The 24,461-nt window shown below is 29.1% G+C and overlaps 4 protein-coding genes across 6 annotated transcripts; 1 reads left to right on the forward strand and 3 right to left on the reverse strand.

Moving 5' to 3' along the window:
* Positions 1–39: 39 nt before the first annotated feature.
* On the reverse strand, positions 40–2,260 carry LOC119677917 (beta-1,4-N-acetylgalactosaminyltransferase bre-4). 3 transcript variants are annotated; one of them, XM_038089504.1, is made up of 7 exons: positions 2,095–2,260; positions 1,822–2,034; positions 1,532–1,776; positions 1,050–1,473; positions 874–996; positions 596–691; positions 328–539 (listed from the first exon to the last, which is right to left on the reverse strand). In XM_038089504.1, exons 2-7 carry the CDS (start codon positions 2,007–2,009, stop codon positions 398–400), a joined length of 1,218 nt encoding a protein of 405 aa, XP_037945432.1. In that variant the 5' UTR covers positions 2,010–2,034; positions 2,095–2,260; the 3' UTR covers positions 328–397. The 3 variants fall into 3 exon arrangements, with proteins under 3 accessions (XP_037945431.1, XP_037945432.1, XP_037945433.1); XM_038089503.1 differs by having other exon boundaries at positions 40–539; positions 1,822–2,260; XM_038089505.1 differs by having other exon boundaries at positions 1,532–1,770; positions 1,822–2,260.
* A 4,250-nt stretch (positions 2,261–6,510) lies between these two features.
* LOC119682218 (inactive selenide, water dikinase-like protein) lies at positions 6,511–7,964 on the reverse strand. Its single transcript, XM_038095590.1, has one exon. It carries the CDS (start codon positions 7,835–7,837, stop codon positions 6,641–6,643), a length of 1,197 nt encoding a protein of 398 aa, XP_037951518.1. The 5' UTR covers positions 7,838–7,964; the 3' UTR covers positions 6,511–6,640.
* Positions 7,965–10,315: 2,351 nt separating this feature from the next.
* Positions 10,316–11,364, reverse strand: LOC119675157. The gene is made up of 4 exons (XM_038086346.1): positions 11,328–11,364; positions 11,056–11,267; positions 10,725–10,855; positions 10,316–10,664 (listed from the first exon to the last, which is right to left on the reverse strand). The coding sequence occupies exons 1-4, from the start codon at positions 11,343–11,345 to the stop codon at positions 10,339–10,341; spliced, it is 687 nt and encodes a 228-aa protein (XP_037942274.1). The 5' UTR covers positions 11,346–11,364; the 3' UTR covers positions 10,316–10,338.
* A 1,402-nt stretch (positions 11,365–12,766) lies between these two features.
* On the forward strand, positions 12,767–23,243 carry LOC119680569 (protein artichoke; the record flags this gene model as incomplete). Its single annotated transcript, XM_038093465.1, has 14 exons — positions 12,767–13,109; positions 13,425–13,585; positions 13,643–13,812; positions 13,866–14,018; positions 14,095–14,297; positions 14,364–14,465; positions 14,538–14,682; positions 15,659–15,913; positions 15,977–16,588; positions 16,650–16,744; positions 18,875–19,064; positions 19,120–19,315; positions 19,411–19,912; positions 22,886–23,243. Coding segments are annotated over exons 1-14 (3,240 nt in total), but the record flags the coding sequence as incomplete, so codon positions are not given.
* Positions 23,244–24,461: the final 1,218 nt, after the last annotated feature.

Below are 24,461 nucleotides of genomic sequence, written 5' to 3' on the forward strand. Positions count from 1 at the left end.
ATAAATATCTTTAGAATTTTATTAGAAAAAAAAGAATATTTGTTGTTTTTAATACAATTATTATTGTATTAATAATAATTGTCATTTTTATCGTATTTAGTATAGAAATGTTGTTATTGTAGTTCGAATAGTTTCTCTGCTCCTGACGGGAGCTGTGAACAGTACGTAGTCATCAGCGGCGAGTGGCATCGAAATATAGACTCGCTCCTTGTAATCTTTAGCCAGAAAATTACTAGTGACGATTTCCAACCCATTTGTCTTCGAAATTCGCGTTGTTCAATTAATTTTTGAATTGCTTTAATGATCAATTTATTATACGCAAATTATCGGTATATGAATTTAAAAAAAATTTTATTTATATAATTTAAGTATTTATAAATAAAATTAATTTTCTATATTAGCTAGTTACATCTGAAACCTTGATTTCAGCCAAATACCATGTAAACATTGGAAAATATTTTATACTATATAAGTCATATTTAATTGAATTAATGCCATCCATTTCAAATCTATTTATCCCATTTACTAAGTTTTCATACCTAGAAATGTTTCTTGTTAAAGTTTAGAAATAATTAAGACTTAAAACAAATATTACCTTTTAGGATTTGCCTTTTCCTTTCGATGTTTAAGCATAATATAACGTGCTATATTTATGGGATATCTGGATATAAATAAATTCGCATGCTTTAATCTATACATATAAAAAAAAAATTAAAATATTACTTTTATCAAACTTACTCCAATTAGTAATTGTATTATTAAATGATTTTAAAATGATATAGAATTAATATCCAAACTTTTATCATTATAGAGAGACATAAGTGAAGTTTTTAAATGTTTAGAATTTGTCAAAAATTAAATATGCTACAATACCTGTTCGACATGTCATCATCTTCACCTCCCCAACCAAAATATGAATTGGAAAATCCATTAACTTTTCGAAAGTGTTCCGTTGTCATTGCAGAAACTCCACCAAAAATTGCTCGATATGGCAACCTAATTATAACTGTATATCAATATTTATTATTACCTAAATTTAGCTTTCTTACCTGTAATTAAGTGTGTCAATTGCTACTGACATATGCCTTGGCTGTCGAGGACAACTGTAAATGTTTCTTTCATCTAATGGCAACAAATCTACATCGTGGAAAATGAAACAATCCCAGGGATATATCTTCAACGCCTCTAAAAATCCGATATTCATCATGGCGGCACGATTGAATGGTTTTCCATTTGTCTGCTCAACGATGAAAATTCTGTATGCAATATTTTGCCTCATAAGAAAAGGATGAATGTTACGTATAAATATGGACAAGTGAGCATAACGATCGCGAAAAGGTACTACAATAGCAACGTGATGTTTAGGTGTGCAATTTTTTGGCTGGAAGAAACCACCAGGTTCCAAAAGAGGTCCCAATTCTTCTTCAACAACATCCAACGACTCCAAAGTTACGTTAGGCACAAATAGTTTTTCTGTAATATTACCGAAAGAATGAATACTAATATTTATGCGGTATAAGACAAATCTCACCTTCATTACTTGAACTTATACATTCCGGAAATGTAATTTGGCTTGTGGTAAATAAATTTGTTGACGAATACACATTATGGCTGCTATTTAATATTGACTCCACAGTGTTTGACACCAAACGGCCATTAGGCTCGCTTGTAGATGAAATCAAAACAATAGATGCGTCCAAGGAATGTTTTGGAGCTATTTTATATAAGACTCCGTTATCTCCATTTGTGTTTGTATAGTTATGAATTTTTCTAAAACTAAATAAAAACGTTATATATTTATACATATAGAAGACAACTTACCTTAATTTGCTAAAACTTGACTCATTTTCATTTTTATAACCAAAATAATTAACAATTATATTAAACAGAAATAGTAAGCAGACAACAAATAGCAGTGCTCTTACACCATTATTCGTTGTGAATAAGGACATAACGGCATCCACATTTAAAATATTTATATCATTCCCATATAATGAATTTAATTTCATCAGAATATTTCTTTAAACTTTCCAGCTTTGAACAAATTTAAGATTATAATCAATAAGAGTTAGTTTTGATCAAAGAATATCTTACAAGAACGGAAACTCTATTGTGAACTAAAAAGAGTATTTGAACAACAACAATTTGCTGGTGAACACTTGAGGGTTCAGTGAAAATTGCACAAACACCAGCTCAAAGCACAAAATTTCTTTCTCAACTTCACCAATGTCCAGTACTTCACGTAATTTGAGAAAAAAAAATAAATTAAAAGTTTAGAGAAGTTTACTTGATAAATTTTTAATTCAATTTCAATGTCATTTAAATGTTGACATATTGTATTTATTACGATAACTCAAATATTTTCAATTGTCATATTCATTTAGTTTTAACCCAATAATTTAACATGTATATTTGTATAAACCTTTAAATTGTAACATACTTTATAGTTATATATTTGTTCAAAACTTGACACAAGATTTACACGTGCACAAAAAAATATTGTTTTTTTATGATTTTCTGATGGTAATATGATTTATTAAATTTATATGTTCATACTATATATAGTTATTCAAATTGTGAAAAACCATTAAATATGCACACACACACATACAAGCAATTCACAAGCACATATTTTTTTATAAATTTTTTTTTTATTTTATTAATATATAGCGAATATATATACATATATGCACTAATATATGCATATAATATACGCATAATTTAAGAAAATACTGTTTAAAACTTAAATAATTTTTTCTTTCTTATTTTTTCTTTTTCAATACAAGGCAATGTATTTTTAGTAGTTGTACAAATGTATCTAGTAACACAAAGTATAAACAATTAATTTTATTATAGAGCACTTAAAAAAGTTATCAATCAATTAATAAATAAGTAGAGCTGCAGCATGAATTATATGGTCGTTACTAATGTCTAACCAAATCACATGGCTGTGTGCGTCTCATAATTCTTTTCGAGTTTGGTTTAGTTAATTTAGTATTAGTACGTACATATGTATGTATAGATCTTTGTGTGTACCTGTAATACTCGATATACCTAGATTTGTAGATTCGAATTTCTAACATATCAAAGAGCGTTTGTAATATACCTTAGGACTGTGTTTTAAAATCGCTGAATTATGTTGACAGTGCTGTGTGTGGTACAATCCAATAGTTATACTCGTATGCCATAAGACCATAGTAGTTTAAGAATTTGATTGCATAGAAATATTTTAATACAAATAACATCTGCGGTTTCCATATTCATTAAACAACTTAACTTCTTCAAATTTAATTAAAGTTCAACCCTTTTTAAACTTGCTCCCTGAACTGTAATTTTGAATTAGAGTGAATTAATATATGGTATACAAATATTTTGTTATTTAATTTAATACGCCAGTTATTTGCTAATACTAATACTAATCACACGAAACTTTTGATTGTGACTTTAGCTGTAATTTCAAATTACTTTTGGTTTCGATCGTAAAGTTCAAATCAAGATGATTTGTATAAAAATTTCGACAGCTGAAAATAGAATTGAATCGTAAGTTTTACAAAATCAAGTTGATTTTAGCTTGAAAAGTTCAGCGTAGTACAGTACAAACTTGCGCTATTGTGAATAATTTCAGGGAATGGATAAAATTTTCATACAAAATGAAGCAAAACTGTTATTTATCGTAAGCACAAATCATATGTGCAAAGTATTTATCATATGTATATATCATATGTGCACATTAAATATTTTGTTAAAGTAAATCGAAAGTGTGAACATATGATAAATCCGACAATCAAACTACAATCATACGTCATGTGAATCGATATTATTGTTTCTTGATTTCAAATGTCAGTTTAAAATTTTTGACAGCTAAAATTACAAACAAAACTCTCCTGTGAATTCTGTAAAAATTACAATGTCATTGATTGCAAGTTCCAGTTTTTGTGCCGATCCTTCTATTAGATCACTTACAGCTTATAAAGCAGTGTTATCTGTAAAAGTTGTTACGGTTTGGCAGATATTGTGAACTGAAATATGGATCGTATAAAAAATATATAACAATGGTTCAAGGATGCTCATTTAACGTATACATACATGTGGTTGGCTGCATAGATGTGGTGCTAGTAACGACCTAAACTTTACCAAAGGTCTATGTAACGTTTAAAAAAATCGCGAAATATTTTTTTTCTCGAAAGCTTCTTCAGTAGCAAGTAACAACTCTATAAACATGAAGTAATCTAGAATAGTTGCTCATTTTGATTTTCTGCAGGATTGATGGTTACGGAGGTCATAACTAGTGTGTTGGTGCAAGAGTTGAATTATTGTTTTACGTGTAAATAAGAGAGTTTAGCAAGAGACTTGCTTAACTTACAGGTCATGAGAATTGCGGCTGTATAATATTAAATTAAATAGGTCTTATATGTAGACTAAAACTTTAATGGATGTAATTACAAAGTAAACTTTGTTGATTTCACTCAGACCGTTGGACAGATAACTTATTTTACCCAGATGTAGAATATCTTTAAGCAGCATCGGACACATTTCAACTTAAGGCAAATTGTGCATTTGATTATTGGTGCTGAAGTACAAAAAACAAGACTCAATTTGAGCTATTTTTACATTTGAGTAAATAGTATTTGTTTGTCTACAAACTATTATTTGTTCGGATTGAACTTGTTTTTAATTTGTTTTGCGTTGTGTATCCTACTGCATACTAATGGGTTTTTGCTTATATTAGGTTGGATACTTTATGCGTCATCTACGTCGACTAGGTCCATGATAAATGACTATCGCTGGAGTTTGCTATTAATACTGGCTATATTTTTACCATCAGAAATCAATAAAAAGCATGGAGTCAAGAAAAACTAAACAGCTGGTTTTTATACCCATTGAATTCGAAATTTGTCTGCCAGTGAAATTTGGAAATTATAGCAATATTTTTTCATAATATTTATATTGTGCTCTCTGCTACTTGTTTTCACTGGTAAAAGTCTGGAAACACACCTATAAATATAACCGTATCCTTGTACAATCAAGTAAGCGCACAATTTTTATTAATGTAAACATAAAATAAATTGTATTACTATTTACATGTATTATCAATATTTATTTTTTTTGTAATTACATTATTATATATTTTTTAGATTAAAAAATAAAAACTGCAAAAATTACTGTTGTTATTAAATAATTTTTTGTTTATGATACGAATTGTATTTCGTATAGAAAAATGAATAATAGTGAAGAAAATCCAAATGAAAAAATTATATTTTTTACCAGGTTGGGGCGATCATGCTGCTGTTGTTTATAATAATAAACTAAGACCACTGATGATCACCCCCCTAACTTTCATCCTATTTCCCTATTCATGTAATCGTCTTGTGTTTCCTTTCATGTTTATCTGCCTACAGGTCCCGGCGGGTTACAACAACAACAGCAACCACTGATGATGGGTATTTGGCAATACTCGAAACAGCTGTATGGTCAGCCAATAATTCAATTAATTAAAATGATATAAAAAAATAACTAAAAATCTTGTTGTTGTAGTTCACTATTGTTTGAAAAACCTCTTTATAATAAACTAATTAAATAAACAATTTACAATATAGTTGTAATAAGCATATTATTTAGGTCGATATTAAACGAAATTATATATATGATTTTAAAGCGCAAAGCTTTAAATAATGCCACTCAAGACTATTTCGTATTATCCATACTAAAGAATTACCTAATAAACAATATACCAGTAATCGTTGACTTAATTTCGGAAGGTCGCATGCGTTATACCATGATAAGGAGTATTTAGTTTGACTTTTATGGTAATCCATATATATATTATAATATCATTTTAAAGAGATAATATGTATTGACAAAACTTTAGTATAATTATAATTTTATTCTAAATTATAACCCCATAATCAGGGAATATATTTATTACTAAATTACTGTAATCATAAAATAAACTAATACATATGAGGAGTAAAATCTGGGTTCAATATAGTTCTTGTGACTTTATATGATAATTTAAAATGTAATGAGTCGATCTTCAACCGTTTTTTAGCACTACAATGATTTCCCAAATAACAACATTAATCACAAACAGAAATAACAAAAATCAATGCTCGAATTAGATTAAGTTAGAGCCGTATAATTGTTCAGATATTGGAGGACTTAATTTTGTAAAATAATTTATGATGTTAATAAGAATTAAAATGCAGAAACAATTTATGTTTTAACGATTTAATGCTAAAAATAATATTTTAACTCATAATATATAGTTTTGATATATGCAGAGCCTTCAAAATAAAGACGAGAAATATTTATAGTGACACTTCAAATAAAATAATTTCTTTTATAAATTAACAATCAAATGAACAATGTTAATTGAGAAGAAACAGTAAAATATTGTTATTCCAAATATTTTTTTTACAAATCTTATTCACTAGTACCCATAAAATTAATTTGGACACAAAATAATTAATTCCAAAAATGTATGAATAAAAATCAAATCATTTTTACAAAACCAAACTTATAGTAGTAATAAGCTTTCATTTTATTTAATCATGTTGATTAAAATCTTAATAAACACAGACATTTGAAAAGCAAAAACTGAAATGCACTTTAAGTGCTGAAAAAATGTCCAGACAATACTTTAGTCCTTTGCGGGCACTTCTATTACGCGTGGCTTGTCAATAATCCGTGCCGTTTTATTACCTTTCTCTACAATTCCAATGATCCACGCCTGATATCCTTCCTGTTTTTCAATGTCTTTACAGTATGCAGCAGCTTGTTCCCGAGGTAAGCATATAAGTAAACCACCAGAAGTTTCGGCAGAATGTCCTTGCAGTAACTGAAACATGTTTCCACAAGCTTTAGCAACCGCTGCCATTTTAGCTATTACTGGCAAATTATGGATTACAAATGACACGTCTTTTTTTTGGTGTGAAGCAAGAGTTTGTGCATGACCTAACAAGCCAAATCCTGTTATATCAGTAGAACCATGTGCATTATACTTGTGCATAAGACGAGCTGCGGTACGATTAAGGCGCGCCATTGAGTTCATAGCACGATGATATGCCTTTCGTACGTCCTCCTCGGAAACAACGAGCTTGATACGATTCCATCTTTCTGGCTGATCTAACCATTGATGCGCATTCACCGCCACTTGAGTACCTAATGGCTTCGTCAAAACTAATACATCGCCTACAACTGCGTTATCAGGCACTATATATTCATTTGGTTGACATATGGTGGAAGCAACACCTCCAATCGTACACCATGGATTTACAACACTTTGACCGCCTGTTACAGTTGTGCCTGCGTCTAAAGCTGAATCTTTAAATCCTCGCATTATTAATGGCACAACGACATCGCGTTCTTTTTCTGTCATTTTAGTACTTACAGCTAGCAGCATAAGCATATTGTCACAATCAGTTACCCCCATAGCGTATAGGTCACTTAAAACATTCGCACAAGCTATTTTACCCATCATATAGGGGTCATCAACGATCGGATAAAAAAAATCAGTTGTTTGCACTAAGCATAACCCACCATGGCGTAAAGGTATCACTGAGCAGTCCAATCCGATACCAATTCGAGGTATAGCTATGTTCATAAACTGTGCTTCCTGTTCAGCAACAGAGTAATCTTGTTGTAGTGATGCAACAAGCTTACCAAGAACTTCTTGTGGAACTTTGCAGCCGCGTCCTTTTAGATCTGCAAATCGTGTTAACCGAAAAGATGGTTCTAAATCGTGAGCTGTAGGATCAAACGGACGACGCAATTCCGCGGAACTGCCGCCTTGTAACTCCAGATGAGCCGCATTTAACGAATCCACTTGGTAACTCATTATTTTGATGCTTTAAAATAAAAAGATTGCACTGTCTTTTGAGCAATTCACTGGTTTATTTGACTGAATATTAAAAAACTCGCGTTCTCCCTAAAAACGCACACCTTTATCAATCGCTGTTAATACTATGAAAAATTCTAACCAAAAACTTACTTGTGTGTGTAAATAGCTCTGCTATTGGTTGATATAAGTAAAGCGGCATAAATCGGGAGAAGTCAGTATTTCTCCCGCCATTTACACAAGTATTGGAAGACATACGGGGGACGTTCAGTTAGGTACAAACATAAATGCATTAAAATTCTAATTTTAACAATTGAATTTATACAGAGCCTTAAAAGATGCAATATCTGTTAAGGTATTATATACAGTAAAGTGTTTTCTATTCATAAGCAGTTTAAATATTTCATTTTTAACCAGTAATATTAGGAGCATTTCTTTAACGTAAATGCACCAATAATACTTCTTTTGGTGCTCGAGAATAAATTAACATCACTGCCTAAACCAGTAAACATATGACAAGTAAAAAAAATGGAAATAAATTTGGGGTTGAATTTTATAAAAAAATTTTTTTTTGTAATAATACATATATATAATGAATAACCCAAAAAAGTTATTTGTGAGCACTTTACATTGTGTTTGAATTTATATAAAAGTATACAATTTTTTACGCTTTTTTAGCCTTTAGGCTTATTCATACGAGAACGTGAATAAATTCGTGTATATAATTTTCAAACTTCTAATACTACGTTTCTACTATGTACTTAATAAGCCACATAGTAACATTGAGTTTTTTGCGTTTACATTATCATGAGTTACTTAAGGAATGCTGAAAGAGCTTTTATGTGTCAAAAAGTTTTTAGTTTTAAAGTTTTTCTGTGTTTACATTTCAATTGTAAACAGATGATATAAAACATTGTATTGTTAGAAGAAAATAAATCAATATGGGAGAAAATGCAAAAAATGTGAATAATTTAATATATAATATTTGTAATGTTGTTCATAATATAAAAGCGGCTGTTGCTGCATATATATATATAGACAATAATTTATAAAGAAGTACAAATAATCCATAAACAACAATTAACATTGCTTTCTTCAATGATTACTAGAAAAAAAAGGAAATGCTGGACTTTGGTAAGTACGGACAGTAAATTATTAAATAAAGGATACAATTTAAATGAGTTGCTATTTTAGAAAAGAATGAAGAAGTTTTAGGATGAAGATTGCCAAAAAAATGGTCCTGAGTTCTTTAAAGAAAATTTTTGCATGAGCGTTGAATTTTTCAATGAGCTTTGGCATCTTTTGAAAAATTTGGAGAAGCAAGGCACCAGCTTTAGATGTGCAATTTGTTTAAGAAAAAGAATTGCAATTGCACTTTACTGTCTTGGCTCATCAGCTGAATTCAGAACCATTGCAAATCTGTTTGGCGTTGGAAAGGCCAGGGTTTGTAAGTGTTTGAAAGAATTTTGTGCGGAAGTGTGGAAAACTCTTTTGCCTTTATCTATGAATGCTTTGCCATTAAGCAGCGAAAAGGTTAAAGAGTGTATTAACGGATTTTCTTCTCAATTTACTATTAGTGATACATATTAATTATAGTCAATATTTAAGATGGGTCTCACATTGAAGTAAAACCACAGTCCAAAAATGCTATTGACTACTACAACTACAAAGGGTGGTATTCGACCGTTCTGTTTGCTTTGGTCGATTTTAGGCAAGTATTATATTAATTTCATGTATAAAATAAACAAAATTAAAACATGTAAACATTTATACATCTTTACAGATACCGTTCCCTTTACATCATTAATGACTCCTATATTTATGAAAACTCTTCACTGAAGCGTCAGTTGGATAATTGTAGTGCGCTGGAAGAGAACAGTAATGGTGTGATCAAAGGTGTGAAAGTACCAGTTGTAATCCTTGGAGATTCGGCGTTTAGGTTTACTACAAAAGTAATGAAACCATACCCTTACAATGAAAATGCTTGCATGGCTGAAAAAAGTTTCAACTACCAATTAGCTAAATGTGGTTGAAAATGCTTTTGGTCACCTTAAAGCAAGGTTTCGCAGAGTAGGTAAGGGTAAGGTAAGATAACAAGATAGAAAACGCAACCAGTATCATACAAATGTGTTGTGTTCTGCATAACTTTCTAAATGAAATAAATGATAAAGACTGGATGCACGCTCTAAGAAGACAACAGCAGACTTCTCAACGACAACAACCAACAGAAGTTTCAACACTAAAAGACCTCGACCCAAACGGCGAAGAAATAAGACGATGTTTGGTTCAAATTTTCAGAAAGTTCTATTTTAATCAATAATCAGACTAATAATTTATAAAAAAAACAAAAGTTATAAAAAAAATATCTATGAATATAAAGATATGATATATAAAAACTAACAACAGCAATAAAGATATAAAAAAATTAACTATGAATATAAAGATATGATATATAAAAACTAACAACAGCAATAAAGATATAAAAAAAATAAGAAAAAAGGTCAGTCATTTGAATCCTCATCCGATACGACGCTTTCGTACGGATATCTTTTCTCCATCGACGCCGCCATTCTAGCCAAAATACTATTGCCGGTTTCCAGAGCTTTAACTATATCGGTAATATTTTTATTAGCAGTATTAAATGAATCTACAAGCTTTTCTTGCAGATTGATTAGTTTATCTAATCTTTCATCATCCTTTTTTTTTTTTCTTTTAGGCGTTTCCTGCGTATTACCTTCAGAGATGTCAGAACTGGAGCACCATGGTGAGGACGCTGGCAATATCGGCGACGATGCACAAGATGAAGTGGATGGTGCTGGTTCCTGGTCTAATCAAAAATGCGTTACTTTATTTTATGAATTCAAAAAATATATATATATAAACGTACCTCCAAAACTATTTGGAATTAGCCCAGTAATGTTGTGGAGTGGTAAATTTCCCAAAATCTTACTAATTCCTTCAGAAAACCTCCAAGTTGATAGGGACCCTTCGGACACTCCAACACTTTGCTGCTCCTTTCTGTTTTAACATAAAAGATGTAACTTAGCTTAATATTTAATGACATATATTATACATTATTAAAAATATATTTAACGAAATGAACTATTTAATAAAACATCTAATATTACTTCCGCGTAAACGATTACGTGGTTTTATTTTAATTACAAATAATTAATGATATAAAAAACAGAAATTTTACTTATTAACTTAACACTCACCTAAAGCGCTGGGTGAAGTTATGCACCTTTCTCTGCACTTCTACAGCGGTTACCGTGTAACCCATTTTACATAATTCCGTCGCCATATCTTTAAATATATGGCTATTTCGCCGGCGGCTCCGCAATTGAGATATATTCTCTTCCCACAGTTCAATCAGCAAGTTTTCGCCGCTATCAGTCCAGGCATTCCGGGATCTTTTATTTGTCTTTACCTAAAATTAATTATAATTTATTTTTTAATTACATACCATTTATAACTGCACAATACTAACTTGTGAATTCTCAGCCATTTTGATATTATTCCTGATATTAATCTAAAATAAATATTTTTTATTAATTAATATATGAAATTTTATAATTATATCAAATACATATTTGGTGAATAAACTTATTTTTATATATTTTATTTATAAAAGAAAAATGTTTAATAAAATTCTTACTTGTTGTTTGTTTTGAATTTTGAATGTTTGTTTATGTTTACATTTTGCTTCATATGTCAAATATGTCAAATTTCGATCATTTCCAATGTTGCATTCGTCATATTTGGTATAATTTTGGTCGAATTTTGTTTACTATATTCTATAGTAAATGAAAAAGCACGGAAGCTCTTTGTATGGCTAATGCAATTTACTCAGTAAATGAAGCTTACTAAGTACGTAGTGGAAACGTACTATAACATCACTAGTTAATGCTAAACAGTATATAACACTGTTTTAGTTTTCTTGCAATTGTCCTATAACTGTTTGCTTTATTTTAAAGATTGTGTTTTGTATTTATTCACGTATTGCATTTTTTAATGAAACAAAAATTAAAAAATTCTTAACAAATAATTAACTTCTTTACAATTACTAACCTGTCAGCCGTTTTCAGATATTTCAAAAAAATCTTTAACTTTTAAATAGTTTTTTTCGTCGTAAAGATACACCACTATCGACAAGAAAAAATTAACGTTAATAATCAGTTTTTTAAAATGCTTATATTTACCCATTAACACTCGCAACAGTTGTAAATAATAAACAGCTGACTGGAGTTTTTCATTTTCCACCAAAAAATCATTCACAGTAGATTAGTTTTAAGATTTGGCGACTGCTTTATTCGTGAAGCGCTTTCAGGAAAGTGCTCATTGCGCTTATTGCACGTGTTCTTTTGGAGAATTCATGTCAAACGAAACACCTATTATACACTATTTTCAAAATTACACAGCTGTGCATATTCTACCTATATTCAAAATGCATGTAAAAAATATATAAGCAATCAATTTGTAATAAATGTATTGTTAGGTATTTTTAAACTGAATTGAAATATTTGCTTTAGGATAATATATAAACAAAATTTTTTGAGTTTTTTTTACTTGTCATATGTTTACTGGTTTAGGCAGTGATGCTAAGTTTTCCTCAAGCACCAAAAGTTGTTCTATTGGTGCATTCATATCAAAAGAATACATCTATATTTGTTGAAATTTCAAACTTGTATTTCTTCCTTCGAACAAGAAGGATTCATATTTCAAACTAAATTCAAAAATTATTTAATTAAACTTGAAATAATTCATAACATATTTAAAAAGAATTATGTTTAAATCGTTTCTATATATGCATTAAAATTATTTAAAATAGAAAACTGATTTCGTGCCCAAAAAGTGAATTTTCTAAAACATGAAATTTCAGGTGGCTACTCTAAAAAAACACCTTTGAAAAAACAATAGATGCAATAGTAAAATGATTAAGATTTGTTGACTAATATGTTCAGACAGCGAAGCTGGATAAATTATAGTTATTTATATTACAACTATTACTTTAGATATATGTGAAGCTATCAAAACTTCAACAAAAGTAACTAGTCATAACTTTTAGAGTATATAAAACAAAAGACTTAAAACACAAACTGATGACGTGATAGAAGTTAAGTAAAAATTTATGAAATTATAAAATTTTAGTACAATTGGAACTTGTATACAAAATGGGTTATTATTATTATTATATGCTGATTACGAATTTAATATTAATCGTTTATGGCGAAACCGTTCATGAAGGATTCAGATATAATTGTCCACTAAAGTAAGTATTTTTTGTGCTTTTATGTGAAAGTATTTTCAATTTTGTCAATGGACAAAAGCTTAAGTTTGTCTAAAAGTTAATTGTTTATGTCAAGACTTAAATTTAAACATTTATTTATTTAATTTGCTATTTATGAGCGAAGTTTTACATTTTCTAAATACTTGGTCCAAATTTGATACTGTCTATACATCCATTCGTAGTTTAGAGTAAACAAAAACAAATTAATGTCATTCTGCCTGATTAATAAACCACCTTGTTTTTATATGTTCCGAAATTTAGTTTTTATCAAATCTAATATTTACCAATTCGTTTCAGAGCCAAACTGATTTATCCGTGCAACTGCTTTAAGAGTTCAAATGAGGGACTTTTTGTTAATTGTAAATATGTGAATCTAGCCACACTTTCTGTTGCCATGCATAATTTAGCGTCGCTAGAAGTTCCAATTGAAAGCCTAACGATATCCGAAGGACATTTTGGTAATTAAGTGATGTATAGATCATTTGAATAAACTACTACTTATTATCTTTTTGAAGAACGGCTGTATGGACCAATGTTTTCCAAAATAAAAGCAAGGACGTTACTTATTGAAAGTTCGCCTATTGTCGCGATAGAAGATTTTTTTTTTCATGGAATAAACAATACCCTGGAAGAACTATATATAAATAAATCAAACTTAACATCTATTTCACCGCAATCATTTGGTGTAAGACTTTGAATTTTGTAAGCAAATAAACTTGTTCATATCTCAATATATAGAATTTAGGGAAGTTAACTCAATTAATAATTGATGGACATTTTTTAGAAGACATTAGTAAAAACATATTTATTAATCAAGACATCTCAAGTAAATTAGAAGTGCTGCGAATAATTAATGGACCATTAAAGAATATTCCTATTGAAGCTTTTCAGGTAAATTATTTTTTATACATTTCACCCATATTGCTTTGACTATATACTATATTAATTATTTTTTCTAATTTACAAGTCTTTACACAAACTAAAGACTTTAGATTTACATGGAAATGAATTAGAAAACTTTAAGCGAAACCAATTTAAGAATTTACGAACTGTCGAGATTTTGGATGTAAGTTTTAATAACTTGAGAAGTATTCAAGCAGAACATATATCGGATATGACCAAATTGGGTTGGTTTAACGTGTCTCATAATAATTTGTCAGAACTTAAGAGGTAATTTATTCATTAAATTAATCACTTTAAAGCTTAAGTCAAAAGTATTACTTAATTATTTTTCAGAGGCACGTTTGCACGCAATTCTGTACTGAAAGTGTTAAATCTATCGCATAACGCCATAAAGCAGTTGGATGCTAATAGTTTTAGAGGAATGCGTTTTTTAAGGTTAGCTTATCTTATAGTTTATACATTTGATTACAAGTTTGAATAACTAGCTTATTGACTTTCATTTTAAAGGCGCTTATATTTAAACGACAACAAAATAGTTGAAATCGGAAGAGGAATTTTTGGTTCAGTGACAAGAATTGGCACAATTGATTTAGCTAGAAATGCTTTAAGGAAAATAGAATTTCAAATGTTTACGCAATTGAATTATGTTGAAGTATGTTAACACACATATTGGATTGGACAAAAAGTTTTCAAGATTCTTTCTTTATCAAACTAGAAACAGTTTGACTGAAATGATTGAAAAAAAAGTATTTTTTAATATATATATCAAAAACACCATATATCCTGTATGGTGTTGGCAGAGCGATAGTAACTTATAGTAGATGATTTCATCAGACATAATAGATTCACATTTCTCGTCATCAATTTCAGCGTCGCTATACTGTTTTCGAAAATTATAGTATATAATCCAAATTGTATCACTTGTCGTCTACCGTTTTAATAATGAATCGAGTGATTCTTATATTAAAATACGATTTATTCAATTTTTTTTATTTAATGTATGAGGGACCAAAATATTGTCTCATTTGTAACTTGATTTAAATAAACAGTATTTCATGGCTGTTTACTTCCTCCTTGTAATTATCAAACTTCCGCAAAATATTTTTGAATTTTAAATTTTTTAATTATTATACATTTATTAAAAAAATTTAAAATAGAGATTATACTCTGCCCTATTTATACCATTTAGTATAATTTTATTTCAAGAAATTGAAAAAATACTAGTTTTCAACATATTAAGCCCTTAAAAAGGTAAAAAGAATTTATGGACCTTTTGAAAAAAATCTTAAAATATTATAATTATAAATAAATAAATAACACTTGAGTTTCCATTGAGCAATGGATTTGCTTCAAATATTCCAAACTTTCTTATTCTCTTGATCAAAAGTGAAAAAATCGTTATATACTAATACTTCGTCATTATGATGAGAGTATAAGAACTGTCTTGGTTAATGTAATCAACAAATGTGGTATATGTGAAGTACAATAAAAAGTTAAATGATCTTCTTGAAGATATAGCGTTTTGAAATTGATTCTTGCAAAACAAAGAAAAACTCCGAATACTTTTTGATCAATCCAATTGAAAAATAATGTTCATTATTTACACGTTTACTTGTTTATTATTTCAGGAATTGAATTTGGCGGAAAATAATATTACTATTGTTGAGAAAAATTCATTTAAGGATATTTATCAGGCTGTAATTAATATATCTCATAACTCTTTAGAATTGATAGAACCACACGCCTTCGAGAATTGCATAAACATCACTGTTTTGGATCTTTCCCATAACCGAATTTTTAATTTTTCGAAAAATGCCTTTGATGCTGCAACATTTGCAACAGAACTACAACTAAGCTATAATTCAATAACAAATTTGGCTGAGGTATTATATATTGGTTAGCACTTTATTATTATGGATATTTTAAGAATTAATGTCTGTATGCAGGTACCGATACAAAATATGACCGGTATAAAGATTTTAAACGTTACCAACAACAACATTACACAAATTCCAAAGAATACTTTCTCTAAGCTATATGAGCTGCATACAATAGATGTTTCACATAATAATATAAAAGTAATTGCCAACGGCGTTTTTCAAACTCTGTTCTCTTTGCGTTACGTTAATTTAAGCTATAACAGTTTGGAAAATATTAAATCATCTGTTTTTGGTACACTTCCTACGTTAATTCATTTGGATCTTAGTCATAATAATATATCAGATATTGCAAGAAGCGCCTTGGCAAAATTAACTAGTTTGCGTACTTTATATTTGTTTAATAATAAAATAGAAAAATTGTTTCAAATTCCTATATCGCTTAATGAGTTACGCATCAGCGAAAACAATATACAAGCTCTGCCGTCCAATACCTGGCCTGTAATGAACTCGTTGATTTATCTAGACATGAACAACAACAAAGTTGGCGATTCCTTACAATCCGGTAGTTTTTTGGGGTTACTAGTGTTACAAACGCTTTTGCTCAATAACAATGGCATTACAAAACCTCCAGCTGAAAGTATAGCAGGCCTATCGACCCTGCAATATCTACGTTTACAGGTTTGTGTAAATAAGGTAAATTTATTCTAATATCAAATACGGTCAAGTCCATTTTATTTAGGAAAACAATATTACTGAACTACAGAAAAGTGCTTTTGGTAGACTTCCAGTCCTGTTCGAATTAAATTTGTATAAAAATGGCATAAAGGATATAAAGTAAGTAATAAGTTTTATATTCTCGTATTTCACATTAAAATTAAATGTTTCATAAATAAAAATTATAACCGTTGGAGCATTATTTTGATTCTTTTGTTTCAATGTATATAAATTAGTTACAATGTTTCTATACAATATTATATGAATTACAATTAATCGTAATAGGGATATCTAATTTTTATATCGATTTACATTTAAACTTAATTTTGTAAGAAAAAGCCGAATGCGCAAAAAAAGCAAAATTACTAACTAAATCATGATAACTCACCATATATTGGATTCACACACGAAAGTTTTGATTGTAATTTTAAAATTATATTGTGATTCTCGTATGAATCCAGTATGATGTGAGTTGCGATGGATGAGAGCGTATACCAGAGAAGATCTTATAAATAACGACAATTTATTTTTTATAATAAATTCTATTCTATCGTGAACACGTAAACTTAAAAAACAAGTTAACTGCAGACTCACCAATCACCAATTTTTCGGTGTGAGAGGTACTTAACTGTCTTAACTCTTAACCTTGCTAAAAAAAATTGAAGTAATTTTTTTTTATCAAGATTTTGGCTAGAGATTTAAATTTTTTCTTTCACATTGCTTAAACATCACGAAGTAATAATTTAAAGATTTTCGAATATCTTCGAACAAATTAATGGCCTTTTCGATTGGAACATCTGAGATAATTTTTATAATCGAGATTCACTTTTAGTGCAGTTTTCATTTTCGATTGGGGTGAATCTGTATAACGCTCAAGATAAACTTATAATACTAGATATTTTGACAGAGTAGCAATATTACTCTGAAATTAACAGCTGTTTTGTATGATTTGACAGTGTGTGTGAATTGTTTTCACCTCTGCACAATTTGTTTGTTTATATTTGGCGACAGTTTTGAAAAAATTGATAACATCAAAATAATAGCATATTTGACTGTAAATGCATTGTTATCTGACGATAAAACTGCAGATGAATATATTTGATACAATTAAATTCAATGGTAAGTAACTAGTCAAAAGCTTAGTAACATAACTCAAAAATTTTAGATTACTCTAAAAACGCCATAAATATTTGCTGTCAATTTTAGAGACTTTTCAAAAAAATTACTGGTGTAATTACTGGCAAATAATTTTTCTGATCAGAGTATTGATAAACGGCTTAAGATCACCAAAGGCTTCTATTCTTATTAAAAGTCGTATTAAAAGGTTTTTAGAACAACAAAAATTCATTTTTATATTATTTTAATTAATGGAATTCTTGGCTGACCATACAGCTGTTTCGAGTATTGCCAAATACCATCATCAGTGGTCTTGGAAATAATTCTTGTGTTTAATTATTCGTAAAAAATTTTTTGAGACTGCAAGTACCAGGAATCGAACCAGAAAAAGTCTTGTAGTAATACGAATAAATCCATAACCTTCTAAGTTTAGAGATACTTGATAATCATTAAAATAATTAAAACCTATAAAGTATTTATATGCATATACATATATCCTTACATATCATTACATTATGATATATATATCCTTACATTATATAATATATGTTTACGTGATGAAGCAAACTATGTATAATTAAAATTTAGCTCTTTTAATGGTTTTTAGGTCCATTGTCAATAGATTATAAGACTTATTTATATTTCTTGTAAATAATCTAAGTAAATAAATTCAGAATATACAAATGATTTATTGGCCTATACATATTTCAATTGCTAGCACGGGTGTTACGAAAGTAGTCTGGATATGTGATTAGATACGCGTAAGAGGCCTTTGACTTGTTTTGTGAATTTCATAAACATTTTATGTATATATTTTATAAGTAAATAATGTATTAATAAAAAAATATACTCATATATTTATTAAAAGTTGTGAACACTCATATGTAACATAAATTGTATATATGTATAAATCAAAAATAATTAATTCAAACCCAAACAATTTCTATACTCTCTTCAAAAAAAAAAAAAAATAAAAGTGGTATTTTAAGTATTTTATAAAAAGAAACTTGTATATGATATGTAATTGATTGTATGTATACATAAATCCAAATGCAAATGAATACATTTAAAAATAATTCTAGAAATAACTGTCTTGTCATAATATTTTTTTCATATACATTTATTTTTGTTTAGCAAACATGCCTTTGAAGGTCTTCTGCAACTTCTTACTCTAAATTTATCCCATAATTCAATCATAAATATTCCAAATGATGCATTTGTAGGTCTTCCATCGTTGCGAAGATTAGATTTATCTCACAATTACCTTACGAAACTGGACAATAAAACAAATGGAGTTCTGGATGATCTTCTCAGCTTAGAATATGTAAGATTCCTATTTTTAATAACGTTACGACGAAGTCTATTTAATAATTTTTTAGTTGAACCTAAGCAACAATAAAATTAGCTTTGTAACAAAGAAGACGTTTCCGTCAAATATTTACATTCCATATAATTTGAAATATTTGGACTTAAGTTACAATCAAATGCCTGTTTTAACTTATGACATTACATTTGGTACGAAGAAATTATTGGAGTTTAATATTTCACATAATCATATCAATGAACTACGAAAAGGTAAGATAGTATCAAATAAGCATTTGAAGATATTTAAAAGAATATATTAATGAAAATAATATTAAATAAAATAACATTGTTATTCATTTCCAAAGGCGTTTTAGCTAACTTTACTGAGTTGCAATCCATTGATCTTTCTTATAATAAGTTAACTAACCTTATGTCGGAACCAAACATTTTTAATATTCCAAGAAATTTATCAAAAATATACTTACAAAATAATGAGATATATCGATTGCCATTCGAAAAGTTTATAAAGGAACCAAGGATGGAGGAAATTAATTTAAAAAGTAATCAGTTAACGGAGTTTCCTTCAACTTTAGTTAGATTGTTAAAAAATAATACGCGCGTATTATTCGATGACAATCCGCTTGACTGTACCTGTGCAGCAAGGCCACTACTTCACTTCTATTTACAAAATACTTCATGGAGTGAAGATCTGAGCAATATATTTTGCGAAGCACCGGTCTCTCTAAAAACCCAACAATTAATAAGTATTGCTGATAAACACTTAATTTGTTCTCCGAAAATAAGAGAAACGTATAACGGCACTGATTACGATGAACTTATGGATGTAAACTTCCGCGATATTGAAATGTAAGTAATTGATTATTTATTACAAAACGATATTTTTGATTTATTACCAATATATTCATATATAATTTATAATTCATTTATTAGGTAATATTAATCGAAACATATTACAAAATTTAAGATGTTTTCTGTTATTATGCATTGTTCAAAGAAAATCAAATTCTGGTTGTATGTTGTCTTAGATTGTCACACCAAGGGAGTGTGACGGTGTTAAGAATATGTTAAGATATCTAAAGCTGTTAACACTCTTTTAGCAGTTTGTTGAGTCTGTCGAAATATCATCATCCCTTTATTTTCACTTTCATGCCAAATTTATATATTCTTAAACAGTTCAATCAACGAGCATTCGTTTAGTATAGGTTTGTTAGATAGTCTCTTTGATCTATGCAATTAAAGTAAAATTTATAGATTTGGTCAATTTTTTTAAATGGTTTAATATAAATTAAAATATTATGGTCGGAAATTGATGTCTTTAGAGTCTATTTTAATTACCGGAAGCGTTAATGTTTGCTTATTTTGTACATCTACCTCGGCTTATATATAATAATATGCATACATAATTAAAATGATAATGATGAACAGATATCAAGATACCAATGCAGATTTTGGGAAGACAGTCAAGGCAACTTATAGCAAAAACTGTACACAAACAAACAGTTTTATAGATTTAAGGTAGTTAACGAGAATTGATGAATAGGGCTTGATGGAAATATTCTGAAAATAAAAAACCATAAGCGGAAATTTGATATACCTTATGCTCAAAAAGTACTCGGATTTTGTAAATAAAACACACAAATTTAAATTTTATTCCAAATTTATTTTATCTCGTTCAAAATATGCTCTTTCTGAAGCGATACATACATATATCCCAACACTTAACCCAATCTTCCATACATTATTCATAGGCCCGTGAAGGTATGGCTTTTAGTTCCATCAGTGAATTCTCTTTTACCGATTCAATCGATTCACAACGCTTACCACGAAGGGGAAATTTGAGTTTCGGGAACAGGAAAAAGTCGCACGGATCCAGATTTGGCGACTATGGTGCTTGAGCGATGACAGTGGTGCTGTGTTTGGTCAAAAAATCGCGTACAACGTGAATTTTCCATAGTAAAAATCGCTAAATGCATTTGAGGTAGTCTCACATTAACAGCTGCTGTAAACAAACTAATTCACAGATGGCGCTCAAATTTGTACCATATGTCAGGAAAGGATACATAAAAGGTCTATTACTTAAGGAGTAGTTAACAAACAACAAAATCCGGATACTTTTTGAGCAGAAGATACACTTAAATATAAGTGGGACAAAATTCATGATGCATCTAAAATCACTAGTTTCATAAGTCAACGCTTCATTTTACGGGATTAATGGTGGTGCGCAAATTTAATTCTTCACAGAAACACCGTTGACGCGACATTAGAGATAAAATACAAGCGGAAAACAATTGTTACTATGAACTTAAGAAACTAATATGCCTTAATATTTTGTAAACAAAACAGAAACTAATAATATCTAAAACAGTATTAGAATTACATAAATTATTTGTTCACTTCTTAAGAATTTTTTCTATTTTATGCATAATAAAAAAAAAAGTTTTATGGGTTGCAAATTCATGTAGATCAGGGTATTTTAACAAGAAACGTACTACCGATCAGAAAAATATTCAATCTGTTTTGCAATCCGCGGTTCCAACATCTTTCAAAATAATAATATCGTTAAAAGAAAAATATAATATTTTACAATATTTTACAATATTTTATTTTATTTTATTGACTAGTGCCGCTAGCAGCTACCAGAGATTAAAAAACTCTGATATAGATGACCGAAATATGCTTTAAATTTGCTTACAGTTTTAAAAAATTCTGAATTGATTTATATTTTAATAAATACTTAAATAAATTTTTAAATTTTTTAACTACCGCATAAATTGCGCTTAAAGTTGGAACGCCACAGTCTTTTTACGCAACATTAATCCACGTTTACTGGAACTAGTTTAGCTATCAAAAGACTGATGGCAAATATTGAAGCAACAATAATCGCAAGAAAGTGATGTTCTGATGACACGCATTCCAAATATTTACCTGTGTTATAAACACATTCAATCGATGTCTTAAAGTCCGATTTATAAATTTATTTGATCATTAATTTTTTTTTACTTCATGCTTGGAAAGCTTTGATTGATTTCATAAGATGATATTTGGCACGCCGATTTTTAATTGTAATACATGCCGTGGTATCATTGATAAATCGAGTGACTCAAAAAAAAACATGAACGCTTTTAAAGCTTTCAGCATAGTATGGATCGACTTATAAATGACTGTCTTGCACAGGATGTTAAATTGAATAATATTGAAGTTGGCTGACGTCTTTGTTCTAGAAGGTAGGAATAGATCACAGATTTAACAATTGTGACTGTTAAATGTGATTTGAATTTTATAAACCAACTTTTCAACTGATTTTTCTTGCAATGTGTCAGATCAATCGGCACATAATATCTTTATTTGTCGCCATCAAGTAGAATGTTTCAGACAATTATTTTTTATCATCCACTGGCGTCGATCGATGAATTATAGGTATGTTTGCGTAAAAGCTGCTGTAAGCAATATTATTGCATTCCCAAATTGTCTGATATTTCCATCCACAGTAAAGAGTTCTTCCACCTGTTAATAACGTCGCATTTGTTCCAGAGGATACAAGAACAAGAACAAGAACAATAATAAAAATAAAAATATTGTCACGTGCCAATAGGAATACTATAACTTCTATGCTGAGTATTTGAGTTCAAATAAATAAATAAATATCTTAAAATGTAATTTTAGTTTCTTACAAAAATAAAAAAAAAAAAAAAAAATTCTCTAACTCGAAGTCTCCATAAGCCGATCATTTTATTTGCAAAATGGTACTTCGAGTTATGGAAGTTTGACTGTATTTTGTAAATTAAAAATTAAATTAATTTTATATTTCTATATTTTAAGCGACAATAATGGAATTTTAACAGTAAAATGGTTTGTTACCTCACCTGGAGATATTGCAGATTTTTTGCTTTATTTGCGTGATGACCAAAATGTGATTTTATACGAAGACAATTTGGAATACAACAAACGTATCGCAAAGGTTCCATTAAGCTTAGCTCTCATACAGAATTCAAATACAAATGTCGATATATGTATTGTATCAAAAGACAGCAATAACAAAGTAGGTCGTTGGTTTAATGGACAATGTCAAAGTGTATCAGAGCTGTTGGGAGTGCGTAAGCTTACATATAAAGTAGTGCCTTCCTGTAGTGTAAAACAAAAATTAAATTTAATATGTTATTTTCTTAGTTTGTTTTTTTATTTATATTGTTATAAATGATTTTTTGTAACTATTATAAGCAAATAAAATGTGTAAATAAAGACATGTTATCAATTTGTTAGTTGTACAAATTTAATAATAGGTGTATTCGTGCGGTGCGAAGTCCGGCAAAAACACAAGTCGCTTGCTTAAAGTCGCTTATTGTTTTGCGTACAAACAACAACAAAAAGCTCTCCATTTAAACGACTAGTTATGAAGTGGCCAAACATCTTAACGCCTGTAGAAAAAAAAATCACCTAAGCCATCTGTTGTGAACTTTCATTGGAATAGTCTACGAATACTCCAGTCATCTGCTAAAAGTGTGAACAAATTTACACCAAATTTATTGTTTAATAGTAATGTAAATATCTGAAATTAAAATAGATTCACTAATATTACAAAAAACTTTGAAAATTTTTACCAAATAAAGTAATTTATTGGAAACATATTTTAGTGTTTTATTATACATTCAATGCACAATCTTTTCGCGAACTTTCTTTGAAATTATTCACAAAACATCCGAGATAATGGTTCTTTTATTGTGAAAAGTAGGATAACAATCGATCAAAAATCTACAAGCAGTAATAGTATAACATATATTAATATATTATAATATATTAAATCAATAATAGTATACGTACCTTCATTAATTACCCAAATTTACTAAAATTAAATCATTTTTATTGATTTATTAAAAATTATTATATTTCTTAAAATAAATATTACTATTTTTTTTATAAATATTAAAACCACTACCAACGACTCTTCTTTAAAAGACGCTTCACAGAATCAAAACAAAACAGCATGAAGAGAAAACAAAAGAAACCTAAAAACGTATGTTAAGTACCTCATGCCAGATGAAATAAAAATACTTTAAACGGAGAAAAAACAAAATATCACAAGAACAGAGATGAACAAAACTGTTACACTACACAAAAACAGAATTTTTTCCCTTTATTCATTTCATTTTGGAGCATAAGCCCTCAATCCAATAACGATCTAGTATTCTATTTAGAAATACAAATTTTAATTGTGACCAGTTCAGTCCTGTGGAGTCAAGGTCTGATAACCCCGACTTTCTCCATAAGTCGGCTCTTGATACATTAATACATCCATTCAATGGAGCTTTTACGGAGTGTGTGCCCAATCCATCTCTGGCGTCTTCTCATTATACAGTATTTAATTTCTTTTTGGAGTTTGTCTCCAGAATACTTGTCA

Source organism: Teleopsis dalmanni, chromosome 2, assembly GCF_002237135.1.
Source record: "Teleopsis dalmanni isolate 2A chromosome 2, ASM223713v2, whole genome shotgun sequence".
NCBI classification, from domain to species: Eukaryota; Metazoa; Arthropoda; class Insecta; order Diptera; family Diopsidae; genus Teleopsis; species Teleopsis dalmanni.